Source organism: Festucalex cinctus, chromosome 7, assembly GCF_051991245.1.
Source record: "Festucalex cinctus isolate MCC-2025b chromosome 7, RoL_Fcin_1.0, whole genome shotgun sequence".
NCBI lineage: Eukaryota > Metazoa > Chordata > Actinopteri > Syngnathiformes > Syngnathidae > Festucalex > Festucalex cinctus.
The window spans coordinates 3753780-3771104 of NC_135417.1; the positions used below are offsets into that span (position 1 = coordinate 3753780).

A 17325-nucleotide genomic window follows, 5' to 3' on the forward strand; every position below is an offset into this window, starting at 1 on the left:
CTGTTGTTACATAACGCGGACGCAGAGGCGAGACGGTGCTGGTTCATGCGGAAGTGACCCCGGATCGTTCTCGCAGCTCTCACGCATGCCGCTGAGCAAGAGTCCATTTGGTCCGCATCCATTTGCCTTGAGGGCCACGTTCATGCGCAATCATGATAATTATGAGGCGCTCCGGCATGATTGCTCTGGAGAAATTGGTGTCGCCGTGTGGATGTAAGCAAGCAAAGGATAGAAGAGCAACCGATAAAATGGAGACGATGCCGAGTAGAACTTTTCAATTCTGAATGCAACATTGACAGAGATGAAAATGCCTCTTTGGTGGCACAAAACAGAGTTGAAGGAACGTCACATGATCAAACCCAGCAAATGGCTGAGTCGTTCCAGAGCACTGAGCAACTGTGATGTCATTTCCATTCGACAACAAAGCGGCAAAATGGCTGCCACTGTGATGGATAAAAATGGGTGGATGTTACAGCTTAATTCATGTTCCTCAAACACAACATTAATCCGAATACCGTGAACATACAACACATTAGTGTAAAGCAATTTTTCATATTGACTTTCCTTTAATATAATTCTGCACTTAGATGACAGCTAAGAATATTAAAGCGGTACGTTGCCTTTATGGTTAAGCTGTTAGCATGACCAACGAGTGTCTGGCTGCCCGCTGGTAAGTAAGTTTGAATTCTTTTTCAATATTCCGGACCACGGCTAGTTTGTAATTCACTCTCAGGAACACAAGTTTAAGCCATTAATACCTTGTCATTTTACACATGAACCGTGTAAAATTAAGAATGTTTCTGCCTCATATTACACTTAAAGAAGTTGTTCCTTAATCCTAAACGGTTATATTTGACATTTTGAATTGATATTTTGTTTTTTTAATGGAAAAAGGCGTTTTACAAAAATACATGAAGACACTAAATACTACACGGCTATATTAAACATTTCGAATTATTATTTTTTATTTAATGGAAAAACTGTTTTACAAAATAAATGAAGACAAAGTACTATTTATTCATTTAGTTAGTTTTTGCTGATCCGAAAAACGATTTGAACCGTGACTTTTGTGATCTGTTGCACCACTACACAGTCAATTTGCCTATTTAGATCGGGAGTTTTAGAGTAATATTTACACTTGGAAAAGAGTACAATAATGAATTGGGAAAAATACAGAATAAAAGTGATTCAAGGTAGGAAAAAAAACTCACGACCTTCAGCTTGAGAGACAGCCGATCTCCTCACTGAACCTCGCAGCTCCTGCTTTCTGCTAGTATTTCGCTCATGTCAGCTGCAGCTGATTCCATGATTGCATGGAATCTTCCGAACTCCAACAGACCAAAAACAATCTTCGGTCTCTTGGAGAAAAGCAAACTGTAGGTGTAGTCAGGTCCCAAGCTGAAGGTCGTGATTTCGAACCTTTCTATTTTTTTTTTTATTGTACTCTCTTCTTAGTGTAAATATTACTTTCCTCTAAAACTGAGTCTATTTGGTCAAAATTTACTCTAACAGAGTCAAATTCACACTACAGAATTTACTGTGTAGTTGTTACTGTCTTGTATTATGTCCCTTAGGATGAGGATGTGTTTGTCACGCTTCTTTTGTTTAGTCAGTCTTATTTTGTAGCTGCTACAGTATGTCCGTTGAGATGATTAAGTTGCTATTTTCCTGTAATTGTCATCCTTATTTTGTCTATTCCGTCTTATTTTGTAGTTTCCATGCATTTGCTATGTCCCTTCTTTTGGTGAAATTGCCAGTTTCTATGGTCCTATATTATTTGACTAGTCATTCTTATTTTGTCATATAGCCCTTTATTCTGTCATATATAATTGTAATTAACAGGAGTTAGTGAGTGACCTTTGTCAGCACGACGTTGGGTCTTCACGTGACAATAAATACATTTAAAATGAAAGCTTATTAACACATTCACTGCCAGCCCAGCAAAAATGCATTGCATCATTTGACGTCTTTTTCCGTCAAAGGCAGTGAATGAGTTAATTGACAAAGATGAAAATGGACATTTTCACTATAAGTACAGTTAGTTTTATAAAGCATTTTCATCTTTTATTTTATTTCATAAATGGAAATGTTTTTCCCCCCTAATTTCAGCTATTTTCCTAGTTTTCCTACTATAATAACCTTGCCGGTGATTGACGAAAATCAGCTGTGGAAGGCTGCTCACCCACGACCCAAATTAGGACAAGCCTTATGGAAAACGTATCGCTCCAGTTGCTGCTTGCAAATATCAACTTGAATGTGTTCGTAATTGACCTTGACAAAGGTGCATCAATCATGATTGTTGCAAGATCTCATACAACCGTGACAATACTAAAGTTGCATTTTTCCCATCACTTCCAAATATGCCAACTTCTTCCGGACGAAAAAAAAAATAGAGAGTGATGAAAGAAAGATGGGAAAAAGACAAAAAGAAGGGTGGGGGGCGGGCGTTAACAGCTTCAATAAATCATCCGGGCCAGTCACCGCTCCCTGGAGAGGAGGGATGGATTAAATTAAGCACTCCTTGGACTCCCTCTCGCTTTCTCTCTCCCCCTCTCTTTTATGTGCGTCCCTCTCTCTCGCCTATAAATGCCGTCAGCTGATCGCCAGACGACACAAGCACGGAGCAGCCCGCCGCACAAAAGCGGGAGAGGAGAGAAGAGAGAGGGAAGCAGCAGGAAGAGAAGGTCGAGGAAGCTGCAGGTGGGGGCGGATGCGATGAGCCCACCAGTCGCCGGGCGGACTTGAGGACTACTTCCAACGGGGGCCGGGACCAGAGACTGGAGCTTCCCAATTCCACTCTCCCCTCCCTCTTTCTCCTCTCCTCTTCTTCCAACATTATTTGGTCTTGTCCGCACGTGAGTGAGGCTGGCGGCGATTGGACTTCCGCTTGTCTGCTGCGCGGGAAGCTGAGCGAGCGGGGAGCTGTCCGGTGCTGAACTTGCTCCCGCCCGGAGCCAGTGCTGGAATTTCCACACAATTAAAGAACCTCCGCAACTCTGCTGCTCACGCTGGCCACGCCGGTCTGCTGTGTTTGCGTGTGTGCGGACTCGTGTGTCTGAGTGTGTGTTTTGACCACCATGCCGAGGTCCTTCCTGGTGAAAAAGGTGAAACTGGATGATTTCTCCACCGGGGATGATTTGGAGAGCGCCTACCGGCCCAGGACGGAGCTCAGTCTGCGGCTACATGACAAAGGTAGGTCGGGCTCGGCTGTGACGGCCGCGGGGTTGTCGCTCCGCCGAATGTGGAATGCGCTTGAGGATGCGTTTTGCTCGTTTACAAGCGACTCAACTGGTTGCAGACGTTTTTGCACAAAATTTCACTTTTGTGTTTAATTAAACCAATTTGAGTTGTTTTCCACTTGGAGGGCTCGCCTGCCTTGCTCATGGGTCAGACAAGGGAGTTGAACCTTCCTTAAATTTTTCACTGTCCTATATTTAAAAGTGGATGTTAGCGAGGTCACATAAGCTCAACTTCATGGCTCATTTTAGGTCCAATTCATGGAAAACAAATACGATACTCAACAGGTCGTCATATTTATGATGTGTGTGGTTATAAAGTCGAAACTATGAAGCGAAGCATCCGTACAATTCAGAATTTGAACAACACTTTTTGTGAAATTGTGCGGCTTAATATGTTTTGAAGCATCACTGTGCATGACGTCACACACACAGGAGCTCAGAGTCTTTTGTTGTTTGCACTTTTTACAGCGATTAACTTCTTTTAATTAAGATTTTTCACGGCACACCTCACTTTTATCTTGGCCATTTCAAACTAAGTGCAATTATTATTAGCGTGACATTTTGACAACAGTGGTTAACCCTCATGTTAACCTTCATTCAATGTATTCACATCTTTTGACCTTGGCCAATTTAAACCTCCAGAAGTGTTTATGTGCCAGATACTTTCATTGTTTGCGGATTATGTAAATAGACTCGAAATAAAATAACCCCTTGTGCATGCAGAATACCTGTTACGCAACAATCGAAAAACATGCAGATCGCCATAATATGACCGTAAAATCGGAAATATATTTTAGTCAAGTCATTAATATTGCAGTGGTATGTTGGACTGACTTGGGTACAGGCAGTGTGGGTTCAGTGACTAATGGGTTCAGGTTGGGGTTACTGGTGACTAGTTCAGAGTGTAGTCAGTAGGGATAAGCTCCACCTCAATGAAAATAGAAAATGGATGGATGGATAGATATTTTTTTAAGTTTTTTTTTTTTATATATTTTTTAATTTTGTATATATATATATATATATATATATATATATATATATATATATTAGTGTTGGTCCGATACCGTTTTTTTGGCCCCCGATACAGATACCGATAACCAGCTTTGCAGTATCGGCCGATACCGATCCCATACCGATACTTAAGTTGTTTTTTTCCCCCTCAACATGAAAAAGCTGTCCTGCTATTGGTTCAGAGCATTCAAGGGCCAATAGGATATCTTAGATCGGCATGCAGTGAACATATCACATACCAGTGAATGTCGTGCACGAGCAAGACACAAGATGCTGCATCCAAAATCCTATATTAGCGTTGGAATTAATGGTATCGGCATGTTACTTGTGAGTAGTCACCGATACCGATACCACTTTTTTAATGCAGTATCGGCGCCTCTGCCGATACCAGTATCGGTATCGGAACAACACTAATATATATATATATATATATATATATATATATATATATATATATATATATATATATATATATATATATATATATATATATATATATATATACACACATATATATACTATTTTATTAATATTTAAACTCACTTTTACACTTGTAATTGCCATTAATATGGTTAAAATATCACTATACAGTTAATGAAGGTTTGATGATGAGCTTTTTTTTTTTCCCCTCATGCAGAAATGTTTTTCAAAATTGCAAATACAATCCAAATTCCATAAAATCTCAGGTTGACCACTGTGGTTGAACTTGATACTGTATGTTTGCATAAAATTGGAATTTGCAATAGTTTGGACATATTTGTTGAAAAACACTCCTCAGGGCGTGGCATTTCTACATTATAAATATGATCTGTGATTTATTTACTTTTGATACACAAGATACCACCATGTCTGAGGAAAACAACCAATCAGAAACAGACAGTGTGACTTGCGATGTGTAAAGTAAATTTTTTGCATTTGCATGCACACTTTTAACCGAGTCCTTCCGAGTAAAAAAAAAATATATATATATTTTTTTCGTAATTTATGATGAATGCATTATTAAGTTATCCCTAAAGATGGGCGAGTACCGTACCAGGTACCCGGCCTTATTTCAAGGCATTGGTGCTTATGGCGCCCTCTTGTGGCTTTTTTACAATCAGGAATTAGAAATTAGAAGAAAAGAAAGTTACCATTAATTTCATTTTTTTTTTTTTTTACGTATCAAAAGTACTAATGGTATCAGTACTTGGTATCGGTATCGGTGACTACTCAAGAGTTGAGTACTCATACTGGTATAGTTTTGAAAAAAGTGGTATTGGAGATCTGATTGAAGACTTGTAAGATTATTTAAAATAATCGAGTTTGATTGATGCTTGTGTTTGAATGCAGATAATGTTCATTCGTGCTCTTTATTCCGCCTGATTGCCGCACAACCTCCAGCAACGGCGTGACTCATTGTTGTGCGCCGTGAACTTCAACACACCCTTGAACAGACGTCTCCATCTATGCATCCTCTCGCGGGCGCCACTGACACGTTGTTGCATCAGCGTGCGCTTCCCGCGCCTGACCCTCACTTGTGTTTGCGCGTCGGCGAAGATAGAAAAAAAATAACACAAAAATCTGTCAGTGGCGAATTCATCATGTCGAGGCTAACAAGCCCTGTGTGGCTTCACACGCGACCCTTTTTCGACTTCTTCCCCTCTCCTCCCTCCTCAAAAGCTCGACGTGGCCGGAACGCTCACCGCGGTGCAGGATGCAGCCCGGCCGAGCCACCACGCGCATTAGCGGCAACTTTCTGCTTGGATGAAGCAGAGGTGGGAATAATTGATATCCCACTTGTGCTGCTTTGTGTGTAATGGGACTGCTTGGATAGGAGGGGCGCCCTGCGGATAGAAACTAGTCATGTCAAGGTTGTTTCTTCAGCTCAATAATAGACACAAAAATAAGACAACTTCCTGCTGAGTATAAACAATAATATAAAAACAAAAGTATGGAAGACTTATTTTATTATTACTTCAAAATTTTACATCAGTGGCCGCAAGGTGGTGAAGGAGATTAGCATGCCTGTCTGGAGAGGTTTTGAGTTTGAATCTAAGCTCTAGCCTTCCTGTTTGTTTTCTGCAGGTAGGCTTTCTCACACATTCCAAAAACATGCAAGTTTCAGACTCTAAACTGTTCATAGAAGTGAATGTGAGTGTACATGATTCTTTGTTTACAAGTGCTTTGTGATTGATTGGCAACAATTCACGGGCTAAACTTACTTTTCACTCAAAAGTGGGGCCCGACCGATATGGATTTTTTTTTTCTTTTTTTTTTTTTTTTAAGCCGATGCCGACACTTGGCAGAATAAAATTCCGATAACCGATTAATCGGCCGATTAATTAAAGAATACATAATGGTTCAAATAACTTATGTGTTTGTCCCTTAACGCCTACACCAATAAAGATATGGATAACAGGCAGGACACTTTATATTTTTCAACAAAAAAAAATATACATATATATATACTGTATATATATTCTGTAATCTTTACAACAGAGAGAAAAATCGGCAAAAATCGTCCGATTATTTTGGGGAGGGTGATGGTTGAATGTCACTTTCGAACTTTGTCGTATGATGTAATGTATTAATGTGTAAATAGATGAATAAATGATTAAATAAATAAAAAAATAAATAAATAAATTAAAAAAAAATAAATAAATAAAAAAATAAATAAAAAAAAATATAAAAATAAATAATCGGCCACTTTCAAAAGAGCTAATAAATTGGCCAGCTGATTAATTGGTCCGACCCTACTCAAAGGTCAGCAACAGCTCACTAATGACCCTGACCAGCATAAACAGTTGAAAATGAAAGATTCACTTTTTTAGTCATTTTGACATCATCTTAGTAGGACAAGTACACATGTTGAGGGGAATTACGATGGTGATTTAGAGGGGAGGTAATAATATGTCATAGAATTGGACAATATCATAATTGCTTTTAAGTAATTCATTGATAAACCATCAAAGTGGTGCAGATTTAACTATATATGCTCACTCACATATTATTGCAAAAACAACCAATCAAATGATGGATCTAATCTCACAGTCACATCATTATGTAGAACTATACTGAGTTGTGTCTAAAATATTTTCATAAACTAATTACATGAGTGAATCAAAAAATTACAAACAGCTCTCCTTAAAATGCAATAATAAACAGAATTGCTCAATTTACAGCTCCTAGTCTGTGTTCATCAAAAGTGAAACTTGTTTGAGACAGCTCCTGTGTTGGACCTCATTGCAAGTAGTCGCAATATTGCGGCATACGCTGGCTACTATACACGTTTAATTGGCTTTTACAAGTGTAGAAAGTCAGGCCAGTGCCCCGAAAACATGACAGGACCATTCGTGGCTGTAAAAAGACATCAGGGGAGGGAACTTTCAAGACCCAGAGGAGGTATATTCAGCCGTTAAATTATATCTAAGGATACAATCGGGTTTTGTTTTCATACTCCACTTCCTGGAGGCCTTTCAGTATTTGTTAGAATGTTGAAAACGCAGTCAGAACGTGTTGCTTGTAACTGCTGATGGTGGCTGTATGCTACTATCCAATAGCAAACATGCTCAAGATCAATTGGACTGGATGTATGCACACATAAACGTCCACTTTCATCCTCAAGTATTACATCTCTTAGTATTTCATATATGCAATTCACTAGTGCTAATGGTGGGTAGAAAGTTGAGAATGGCCACTCAGGTTAAGTGCACAGTCACCAGTCTATGCTGTACATTCCATGTTTTATACAATACATTTAAGTGTCTATGTCTCACCAGGGACATGATGTGGTATTGGAATAATGAAGAACAGCTAACAAACCTCCTGTTGCCTCATTAGAATTTTTGCACAAAGCAGACAAGCCATCAAAGCACTCACTCAGCATAATTCCCACTTTATTGGCAACAGATTTGGAACTGCATGCAACAATCAGTGAAAAATCCTCACCTGCTTCACTCTCTAAGGTTGACGGTGCAAGCTTTATGACATTAATGCTCATTTCCCACTGTTTTGATTTTAGTTTGGGGAGGTTGCATGACTTGATATTAGTAATTGATAAATGATGTGTGGAAAAAAAAAAACAGCCGTCTGGCCCCATCTTGTGCCTCTAATTTGATCTCATTTGAACCAATCACTGACAGAAAGGATGACTTTGATATCATTAATTTTTAGCTGATAGCTGACCTGTTACATTGTGACCCTATAAAAGCATCTTATAATGTATTTATCATGCAGTAAATTTCCGTACCCAGCATAAGTCGAGCACAAAGCGCAATCTATCTGTGCGCATGGGTTTTCTTTCTTTTGGTATTTTTTGCTTGACTAGCGCAGATGGATAGTGGGATGGAATGCAGCCAACTCCCGGCCAATCGAAGCGGCTCCCCTCATTCCCATCAAAATCAATCCGGTGGAAATGCACATTGCAGAAGCAGAAATGGGCAAGATAAAACAATAATAATATTAATTCATCTAATTAATTGAATTCTATCATGATTCAGAGGGATTGAGTCTGATTGGTTGTTTTATCCTCAGGCATGGAGTTTTTTTTTGCAAGCTAAATAAGAAGTGTACCTAATTTTTAAACTGTTTTACTGCCACACGTTATTAAAAAACAAAAAACAAAAAAAAACAAAAAAAAAAACAGTGCCAGCCGATTTCGAGCATTTTAACTCATCTTTCATATACAATGTGGGTACCACATGAAAGATCGCGTTACATTCTTTCATTTGAAAAAAAAAGTATTTCTACCTTATTCCGTGCTTTAGTAATCACCATTTGAAAATAGGTAATTTGAGTGACATTGAGCGAAAATTAAAAAGATAAGGAGAAAACAAGCTTTTTTTTTTTAAAAGATACTCCACAACAGTTACTTTGACACAAATATGTTTTGTTTTGATGACGCTCTGTGAATTAGGTTTAATGTGAGAAAGGCTTTGATTGTTCACGTCATCCTTGAAAACGTTTTATTTCATCAGATTCCGTCATGTTTCATTGTAATCTCAGAGATACAATGCTGCCATCGGCTGGACATAGTTAGTGGGTGTTTTTGATTTCACAACCCATTGACCAGGCAGCGCTCCACATCGACATTGCACTGCTCATTGATTATAAACAAAACAAACAAAAAAACATACTTGACGTCATTTACCGTTTATGGCGGCATACATCATGATTTCACCAATCGTTATTAAACGTTTTTGGCAGTAAAAGAGTTAATTGCAAATGTTCCCTTAAAGTGGATAATTTCACACTACACACCTAATGATCTCAGAGGTTATAACATAGTAATAACCCAGGCTGAGAAAGCCCCAATAGAGAGACGTCAACGCATCGTTTGTGTTTCTGTAAAGCAATGTTTACATCATATCAAAAAGTCCAAATCATCATAGAGAGTGTCCTCAAAGGGCTGTCATCAGTCACGACACAAAACAAAGTTCAAAGTCTAAACCCAAGTGTTTTCTTCTCGCCCGACAGCCGGCTACATCAGCGACTACATCAGCCCGTCGCCGTACGACGGCGAGAGCGACGGCGGGATCAAGGTGCCCTCGCCGGACCCCCTCTACGACGGCATCCACAGCGACTACGGCGCCCCGGACTCGGAGTCCCCCGACAGCCCCGGCTCGGAGCTCGCCGACGGCTACATCAACGGCGACGCGGCGGTCAGCGACGGCTACTCGGTGGACGCCTTCTACATCACCGACGGCCGCTCCCGGAGGAAAGCCATGAGCGGGCCCCGCAGCATCCAGCGGCACACGTGCAACGAGTGCGGCAAGACCTACGCCACCTCGTCCAACCTGAGCCGGCACAAACAGACGCACCGCTCGCTGGACAGCAAGCTGGCCAAAAAATGCCCCACCTGCGGCAAGGTGTACGTGTCCATGCCCGCCATGGCCATGCACCTGCTGACGCACGACCTCAAGCACAAGTGCGACGTGTGCGGCAAGGCCTTCAGCCGCCCGTGGCTCTTGCAGGGCCACATGCGCTCGCACACGGGGGAGAAACCGTTCGGCTGCGCCAGCTGCGGGAAAGCCTTCGCGGACCGCTCCAACCTGCGCGCTCACATGCAGACGCACTCGGCCTTCAAGCACTTCAAGTGCAAACGCTGCAACAAGACCTTCGCGCTCAAGAGTTACCTGAACAAGCACTACGAGTCGGCCTGCTTCAAAGGGCCCTTCTCTCCTCTCGGGCCCCTGGATGCATGACCCTCCCGGCCGCTTGCAAACAAACAAAAAAAAGTGACGCAAAAACTATTTTGCGTTCGGCTTTCTCCTCCTCGCTCACGTTCTGCACCTCGCTTTCCCCATGCAGCCAATTAACGGTGACGACGATAGCACAATTTTTCTGGAACTGTTTGACGCATGCACTTCCTGTTGACTTCCTGTTCCTGTTCCGGATAGAGACGACAATAATGCAAACGCGGCTTCCATCCGGCGTCAAGTTGAGACTTTCGCGAGTATGACGACGCTGACGGCGAGCTAACGGCTGCTGGCTTCCTCTCTGCACTACGATGCGTAGAAAGAGTTTTTTCATTTGCTTTTGGAAAAGTAATAGTAATAATTATAGTAATAACAACGATAATAACGCTAAACGCTCTTCTGCACCAAGTGACCATTTTCTCTCCACTACCGAGGTAGAAAAAGACTATTATTTATTTATTTATTTATTTATTGTTTACTTATTTGTCATGTATTTTTTATGTTGCACTTTATTTTTTATTTCCTTCCTTTTTCTACCGCAACAGGCCAAAGCATATGCCACTTTTGAAAGCCGGAGTCAAGTCCAAATTTTTCTTGACAAGAATACGTTCTATGCAGTAAAACTTGTCTAAACAAAGCATTCTGATTAATATTGTGTTAATCAGCAAGATCCACCTGTTTTCATCCATCTCATGCGGCGGCCATTTTGCCTCGGATAAAATGACATTGCTGACGGACCAATCATAGTGCCCCTGTTTCCTGAGTTTGGTCATGTGGCAGTGGGAAGCTGAGCCGTGATTGGTCGTTACCTGAGCCCCGTTTTCAATTGATAGCAAGTAGCAAAATGGCCGCCCCCTGAGAAAACTTATATTCCATAAACACTAATTAAGTTCTTGTACGTCTTCCTACTCCCTTTGAACATGTAAATTCGGACATTACCAATGACTTTTTTCCTTTTTTAACTTTTATTTTCTTTCCTCAACTTTTGTTTTATATTTTATATGTTTACATGTCCAATAAGGTAAAAAAACAAACAACCAAACTCAAATCAAAATCAGAATGCTGAGTTTAGACTATTGGTGGCGCATATAACATGTTAGTAAAGACATTTTTTGGATTGACTTCCTCTTTAAGTGCTATTTTTTTGTAATTATGTTGTTCAACTTTTTTTTATAACAGTTATTTGCATGCAAAAAAAAATCGAATCTATGCCAACATCATATAAAGCTTTTTTTTTTTTTGCCAAAATTTAATAGACGAGGGCAATATTTTTCTCTTGGAGCCTCCGTAGGACTTTTTTCAAAGCAATAATCACACTAATGCATGGTATTTTATGAAGTATTACCTACTACTGTATAGCAGTTTTAAAAATCAGGTATGTTTGACTTCACCTATAGTTATAAACAGAAAAAAAAAGACAAATATTGCAGACATCAGGGAACATACCAATGTAGTGTTAGCGGAACAAAAAGAAACAACAAAAAAAAAGTCTTTCCTCTCTCGTTATGCACTGCCTGCCTCTTAGTGAGTAGAACTAATGTAGGATTTTTTGGGGAGGAAAGGAGCTGGGATCAGCTGCTCGCTGGATTGGATGACAAATAAACACATCTTGAACAATTCAAACAGAGACTTGCAGCCACCTGAAGTCAATGTCGTTAAAGTTGCGCTGTGGTCAACTTCAAACGTGATTAATTATTTAACCTCACATAAAGTGTACATTGTTAAACCGCGGAAAAAGCGCGCACTTATGGCTGGATGGCACCTTCACGTTTACCCTCTACCGCTGTATACATTAGCGCCGCTTTTTCTACCGACAGGATGAACCCGCAAGCCATGTGAGACCCCCGGACGATACATGGTTGATAGCAGCGCGGCTGAACCCAGCTTCTCTAAGTCCCAAAAAACATCCGCTTGTAGATTCCTGGAGCTTCCCTGGAGACATTCGGAGGACACACGCAACTGCGCCAAAAAATAAATAAATAAATGTGCTCGGTGATGCCGATTGGCGTTACGTAACGCACTCGGAGCGACCCGGAGAGAACATCTGCGCTGTCTGATTAAACTCCACACCCCAGTCAAGCTTCCAACAATTGGAAATAATAGCTTTAATATGAACAAGTGATTCTTTTACAAAGGACTCGTGATAATTGCGGCGGTTCCTCAGGCGTGCGTAACCTTTATTTAATCACACTTCCAGATGAAGATCCCGAGTTTAATAAGGAGATTATTCAATTAGCCGTTTGCCTTTTCACGACGCACGTTTTAGGGTTATGAGGATAAAAGGGAGCGTTTGCACTGAACATGCACTTATGCCCTACTTTTACCTTCATCTCAGATTTAAACTAACAGCTCTCGTATTGAAGACAAACACTTCTGAGAATGTTGTGAGGCGGCAGTTTTTTATAAGTTGCAAGCCGTCGATCTAATCTTGAGCTCTTTGAAAAGTGAGTCACAAAAGCGGAAGTATTTTTATCCAGGAATTAAAAGAGAAGCAATCGCAAAGTAACAAAAATAAATAAATAAATGCACAAAATCAACATAGATGAAGATAAGGTGTGAATATTTGTCGACTGTGAAATCGACGCAATACCATAAAGGAAGATAAGAAGTTGGAGAATTGTGTGAAGAACATGCAAAGGAATAATTAGAATGGAACTCCGAATAACGCAGACCTTCACCAAGGCAATACAATCCTCAGTTTGTCTCATTTGATTGGAATAATCATCATAGATATTGTTCCACTCCAGTACTGTAGGTGGCGGTCATGAGCATTACAAGAATAAACCAAAAAAACAATGATTATACGGAGGAGATTCTCCAAAAGCACAGACAAAGTTCTCTATTTTAAATTTCGCATAATATCTGCAAGGGGTGAAACAAAAACTGGTTTGAACCAGAATTTTTTATTATTATTATTTTTTTACTCTTCGACTGCCAAAGACGAATAATAGCGATTGAATGGAATGTGATCTTTCATTTAGTACCCACATTGTATATGTAGTAAAGGCAAACAATATTCTTTTTGCCATAAAAGATGAGTTAAAATGCTCCAAATTGGCTGGCACTGTGGTTTATTTATTTATTTATTTTTTGGATAACTTGTGGCAGTCAAAGAGTTTTAAAGATGCAAATGAATCGAATCAAAACAAATTGAATCGTTCCACTTAAAGTGACAATAAATGTCTTCTAAATTTGACACGGGACACATGAGTGTTGTTCACAAACCTACCAAATTTGAATGATTAAAATTAAATAAATACATAAATATATAATAAAATTCCGAAGTATCTAAAAGGAGTTCAAAATTCTGGGGAGGAAAAAATAAAAAATAAAAATCAAGCCATTTTTTTTCTGCTAAATCTCCATAATTGAGCACTCCATAATTCGTCTTTGTGCGTTTCCAGCAATTCTCTTCATGCATATATATTTACAAACAATTCTCCGACAGGGTCTTTAAAGAGCAATAATCCTCTGACCTGTTTGATCCGAACGGCAGTCCAGTTTGCAGTTGCGTGTCTCCATGCGAGCTCCAGATCTTTTGCTCTCCAAGCACTTCCATCCGAATCATGTCCACCTTGAAAGAAAGTAGCACAATGAAACTAACTAGAATTCAGGTAGAGAAGAATTGAAAACTTGTACTAGCTTGACCTCTCTTCTGTTTTTTCTTTCTTTTTTTCTTTTTTTTTTTTTTTTTGTATTTCTGAGCTGAAGGGCGCTACGCTGGCCGAACTAATCACTTGTTGGACGAGGGTTTGTAAAAGGACTGAGGCGTTTTTAACCGCTGTACAGTGATATCTGACACACTTTATCTCGGGAGATTCTGGGCTCTCTGGTGCAGTGGGAGGATCTCCTGGGTCTTTTGAGCCAGTATTTAGACAATGTAAGCACAATGAACACAAAGCATTTTGTGGCACTTCATAATAAAGAACTATCTTAACCAACAACAACGCTGCCTTTGTCGTCTTGTTTTTTTATAGAGTGGGAAAATAAGATTTTTCAAAATAGCTTTTCATTCACTTTAAACCATGTAAATGAATTCATGTTTGAGTGCCGGCTTCCGTTTACATAGAAGATCCATCCCTCTTTCTGGACACATCTCTATACAGTAATATTAGCCGAGCTAATATTGTATGTTTAAATGGATACCGAGAGCTAGTGAGAGGGCACAGTGGGCTCATTAGCACGCTGCAAGCTGCCCGCCGGTAATGGGCTGCTTTTCTTTGCTTAAACAAACACTGCAGTTTCCTAAATCAATATGTGGACATTTAGCGGCGGATAGCTGGAGTGACGCAGAGTCTCCTTACACTTTCAAGTCTATTTTGCTTTTGGTTAGCTCAGATGATCGCTCGACCTTCACACATTCATCTGCCAGTAAGGGGGGGAAATGTGAAAATGAATGAATGAATATGTTCCTAGGCTGTTTTTGTGTCACGTTGTTTAACTCATTTGCTCCCAATAACGTATAAATACGTTTTTTTAGTGTTCTACGTGTCCCAAAGACTTATTTATACGTTTGTTTTTTGTTTTTTTTTTATGCTAGAGCATACAGAAGGCTTTGATGCACCCTCTCAACTGCAAAAAACGGTTGCAGAAATGGTAGTTATTACACAAGCGGCCAGCAGGTGGCAGCAGAGCAAAGGAGATCAACCAGGGCCATGTAGATAAAAAGCTCAATTACTTACAATTTTGAATAGATTTGTGAAAACTGATGAAACTTAGCTCTCTTCTAATGCTAATTGCTGCAAAACGGAAACAGATAGAAACATACTTTATTTTTTTTCCTGATGAAAGAGGAGACTTTAATCTTTCTTTTGATAGGTTCCATGCTTTTATAGCAATAGAACACAATATTCTGTGGGCCTTGCAAAATCAGTCAAAATCCAGTAAAACAGCCGGGAGCGAACGGGATTGTTTCTGTGAAAATGGCTGGGAGCCAAAGAGTTAATCTATACTACTCACAAAACAGTGATATTCAGCTTTTGGGTAAAACTTTCCAAGGTACTGTTGATCAATTTTTAGGCTTAATGTTGGTCTAAATGTGACCAATATGGCAAAGAGGACCGTTTCAATACCAATTCTAATTGAACCAGGACATTCATTGGTTGGTAATATCTATTAAGGCTGGAGTGAAGCGAGATTTGAATCTTGCTAGCAGTTTCAAGACTGCGAAGGCTAACTGAAACAATGCAAAGCCGTTCTTTATGCACACAACGCCAAATGGAGAAGTTAACTGGGTTGCTCAAAATACCACTGGACAAACAAACACAGGTAAGGTGCTAAGCAATTGCTTTGAAACAGGCATGTTTTTGTCATTGTAGAACTCAAACTACTTCCTCTATCCGTGTCATCCATGTCAGAATCATGGGAAATGTAGTCCTTCAAGCCTAATGGACCTTTTCGGTGGCGTATTTCTATGGTTCCCAACAAATAGTCTGTAAAATATCAATGGAATGAATGAATAACAGCTAACATTCCAAGGACCTCCGTGACCAATGAGCTGACAGCACTTTCATCACGTGTATGATGGCACATAATCCGCTAATCTCATTGGTCGATGTAATGTTGCTTGCGGAAGTACACAGAAGAAGAGCGGCAATGCGACCGGCAGCCGAAGTACTACTCCGAAAAAAAGGCAGAAAAATACCGAGGACTGGGAAGCAAAACAAATGGGTCGAGAAAGGCGAGACGATATCGATCAAGCGCGCTGTACTGTCTGCTGGCGCACTTCTACCATAGCCCCAATGGTGGACTGAATAGCCTCAAGCAACATGCTTCCAGTGATGTAGGACACATGCAGAACACTGAACAAGGCACAACGAAACTTGGGGAGCTCCAAAAAAAAGCTTGTTCTCCAGAGATATGGTATGTAAAGAATGATTCTTTAACCATCGGATGAATGTTCTGCTTATTATTTATTGTTTTATAATAATGTATACAGGAGAGTTTTCTGTTTGAGAGATATTTATTTTGATCAAGGCCAGTTGGAATAGGCTCCAGCACCCCCACGACCCTTGTGAAGAATAAGCAGTTCAGAAAATGGATGGATGGAAGTTAATATTGTTTATTTTTTTTCATGAAAGTACATTTCTGGATAATAACTTGTGTTTATATCATTCAAAAACATACATATTTTACAACTCAGGTTTAAATAGTCAAAAAATGGTTTCTCTTACAAAAAAATAAAAACAAATGCAGAAAAAGATTCACGCCAACAAGGTTGAAGGCAATCGGGTTGGCTGTCCTTGTCGATGAGATGTCCCTTATTTATTTTTCAGGGAGTTGGCTACCCTACATATTTCCAATGTTACAATGCGGGACCAGTACGAGGGAAAATGTTGGATAATGGTGAGTGAATTGTCTTGTTTAGAGCTGTTGAACTGTCAACCAAGATAGCTTTTATCACTAGCTAAAGCAATAACGTAATACAGTAATGAGAATTTCTTGTATATTTGATTTTCAGCTAAATGGTAGTGTACCGTTTTTTAAATTTGAGAATCTGGTTCTCTGATTTTTCCCTTAAACCAAGTATGAAAGTGCAACGATATTGTTTTCACCACTGTCATTTTGTTTGTGTTTTGGGTAGTTATGTAGAAAGTTATTTTTTCCATTTTATTTTGGTACAAATCAGAAGTAATAACTTTTATTTTGTTGCAATTTGATCTACTGTATATTAAAACCTCAACACCCATTCACCCCAAAATCTAATCCACACTCTATCAAGAACATGCTATCAAAAGTTCACTTTTTGCAATTTCACTTCAATTACCCAGTCTGTACAAAAAGCTCAACTTTGAGCAGACAGTCAACTTCTTGTCACAGACTTGACAGCACCTGACGTATGTTGCAGCTATTTTGTACGGGTGTTACCTTCACTTTTGGCGTTAATAGAGAAAAGCTTA

At 39.8% G+C, this 17325-nt stretch overlaps 1 protein-coding gene across 1 annotated transcript; it reads left to right on the forward strand.

The window, feature by feature from the left end:
- The first annotated feature begins 2583 nt into the window (after positions 1–2583).
- On the forward strand, positions 2584–14373 carry LOC144022795 (transcriptional repressor scratch 1-like). The gene is made up of 2 exons (XM_077527914.1): positions 2584–3192; positions 9705–14373. Exons 1-2 carry the CDS (start codon positions 3078–3080, stop codon positions 10430–10432), a joined length of 843 nt encoding a protein of 280 aa, XP_077384040.1. The 5' UTR covers positions 2584–3077; the 3' UTR covers positions 10433–14373.
- Positions 14374–17325: the final 2952 nt, after the last annotated feature.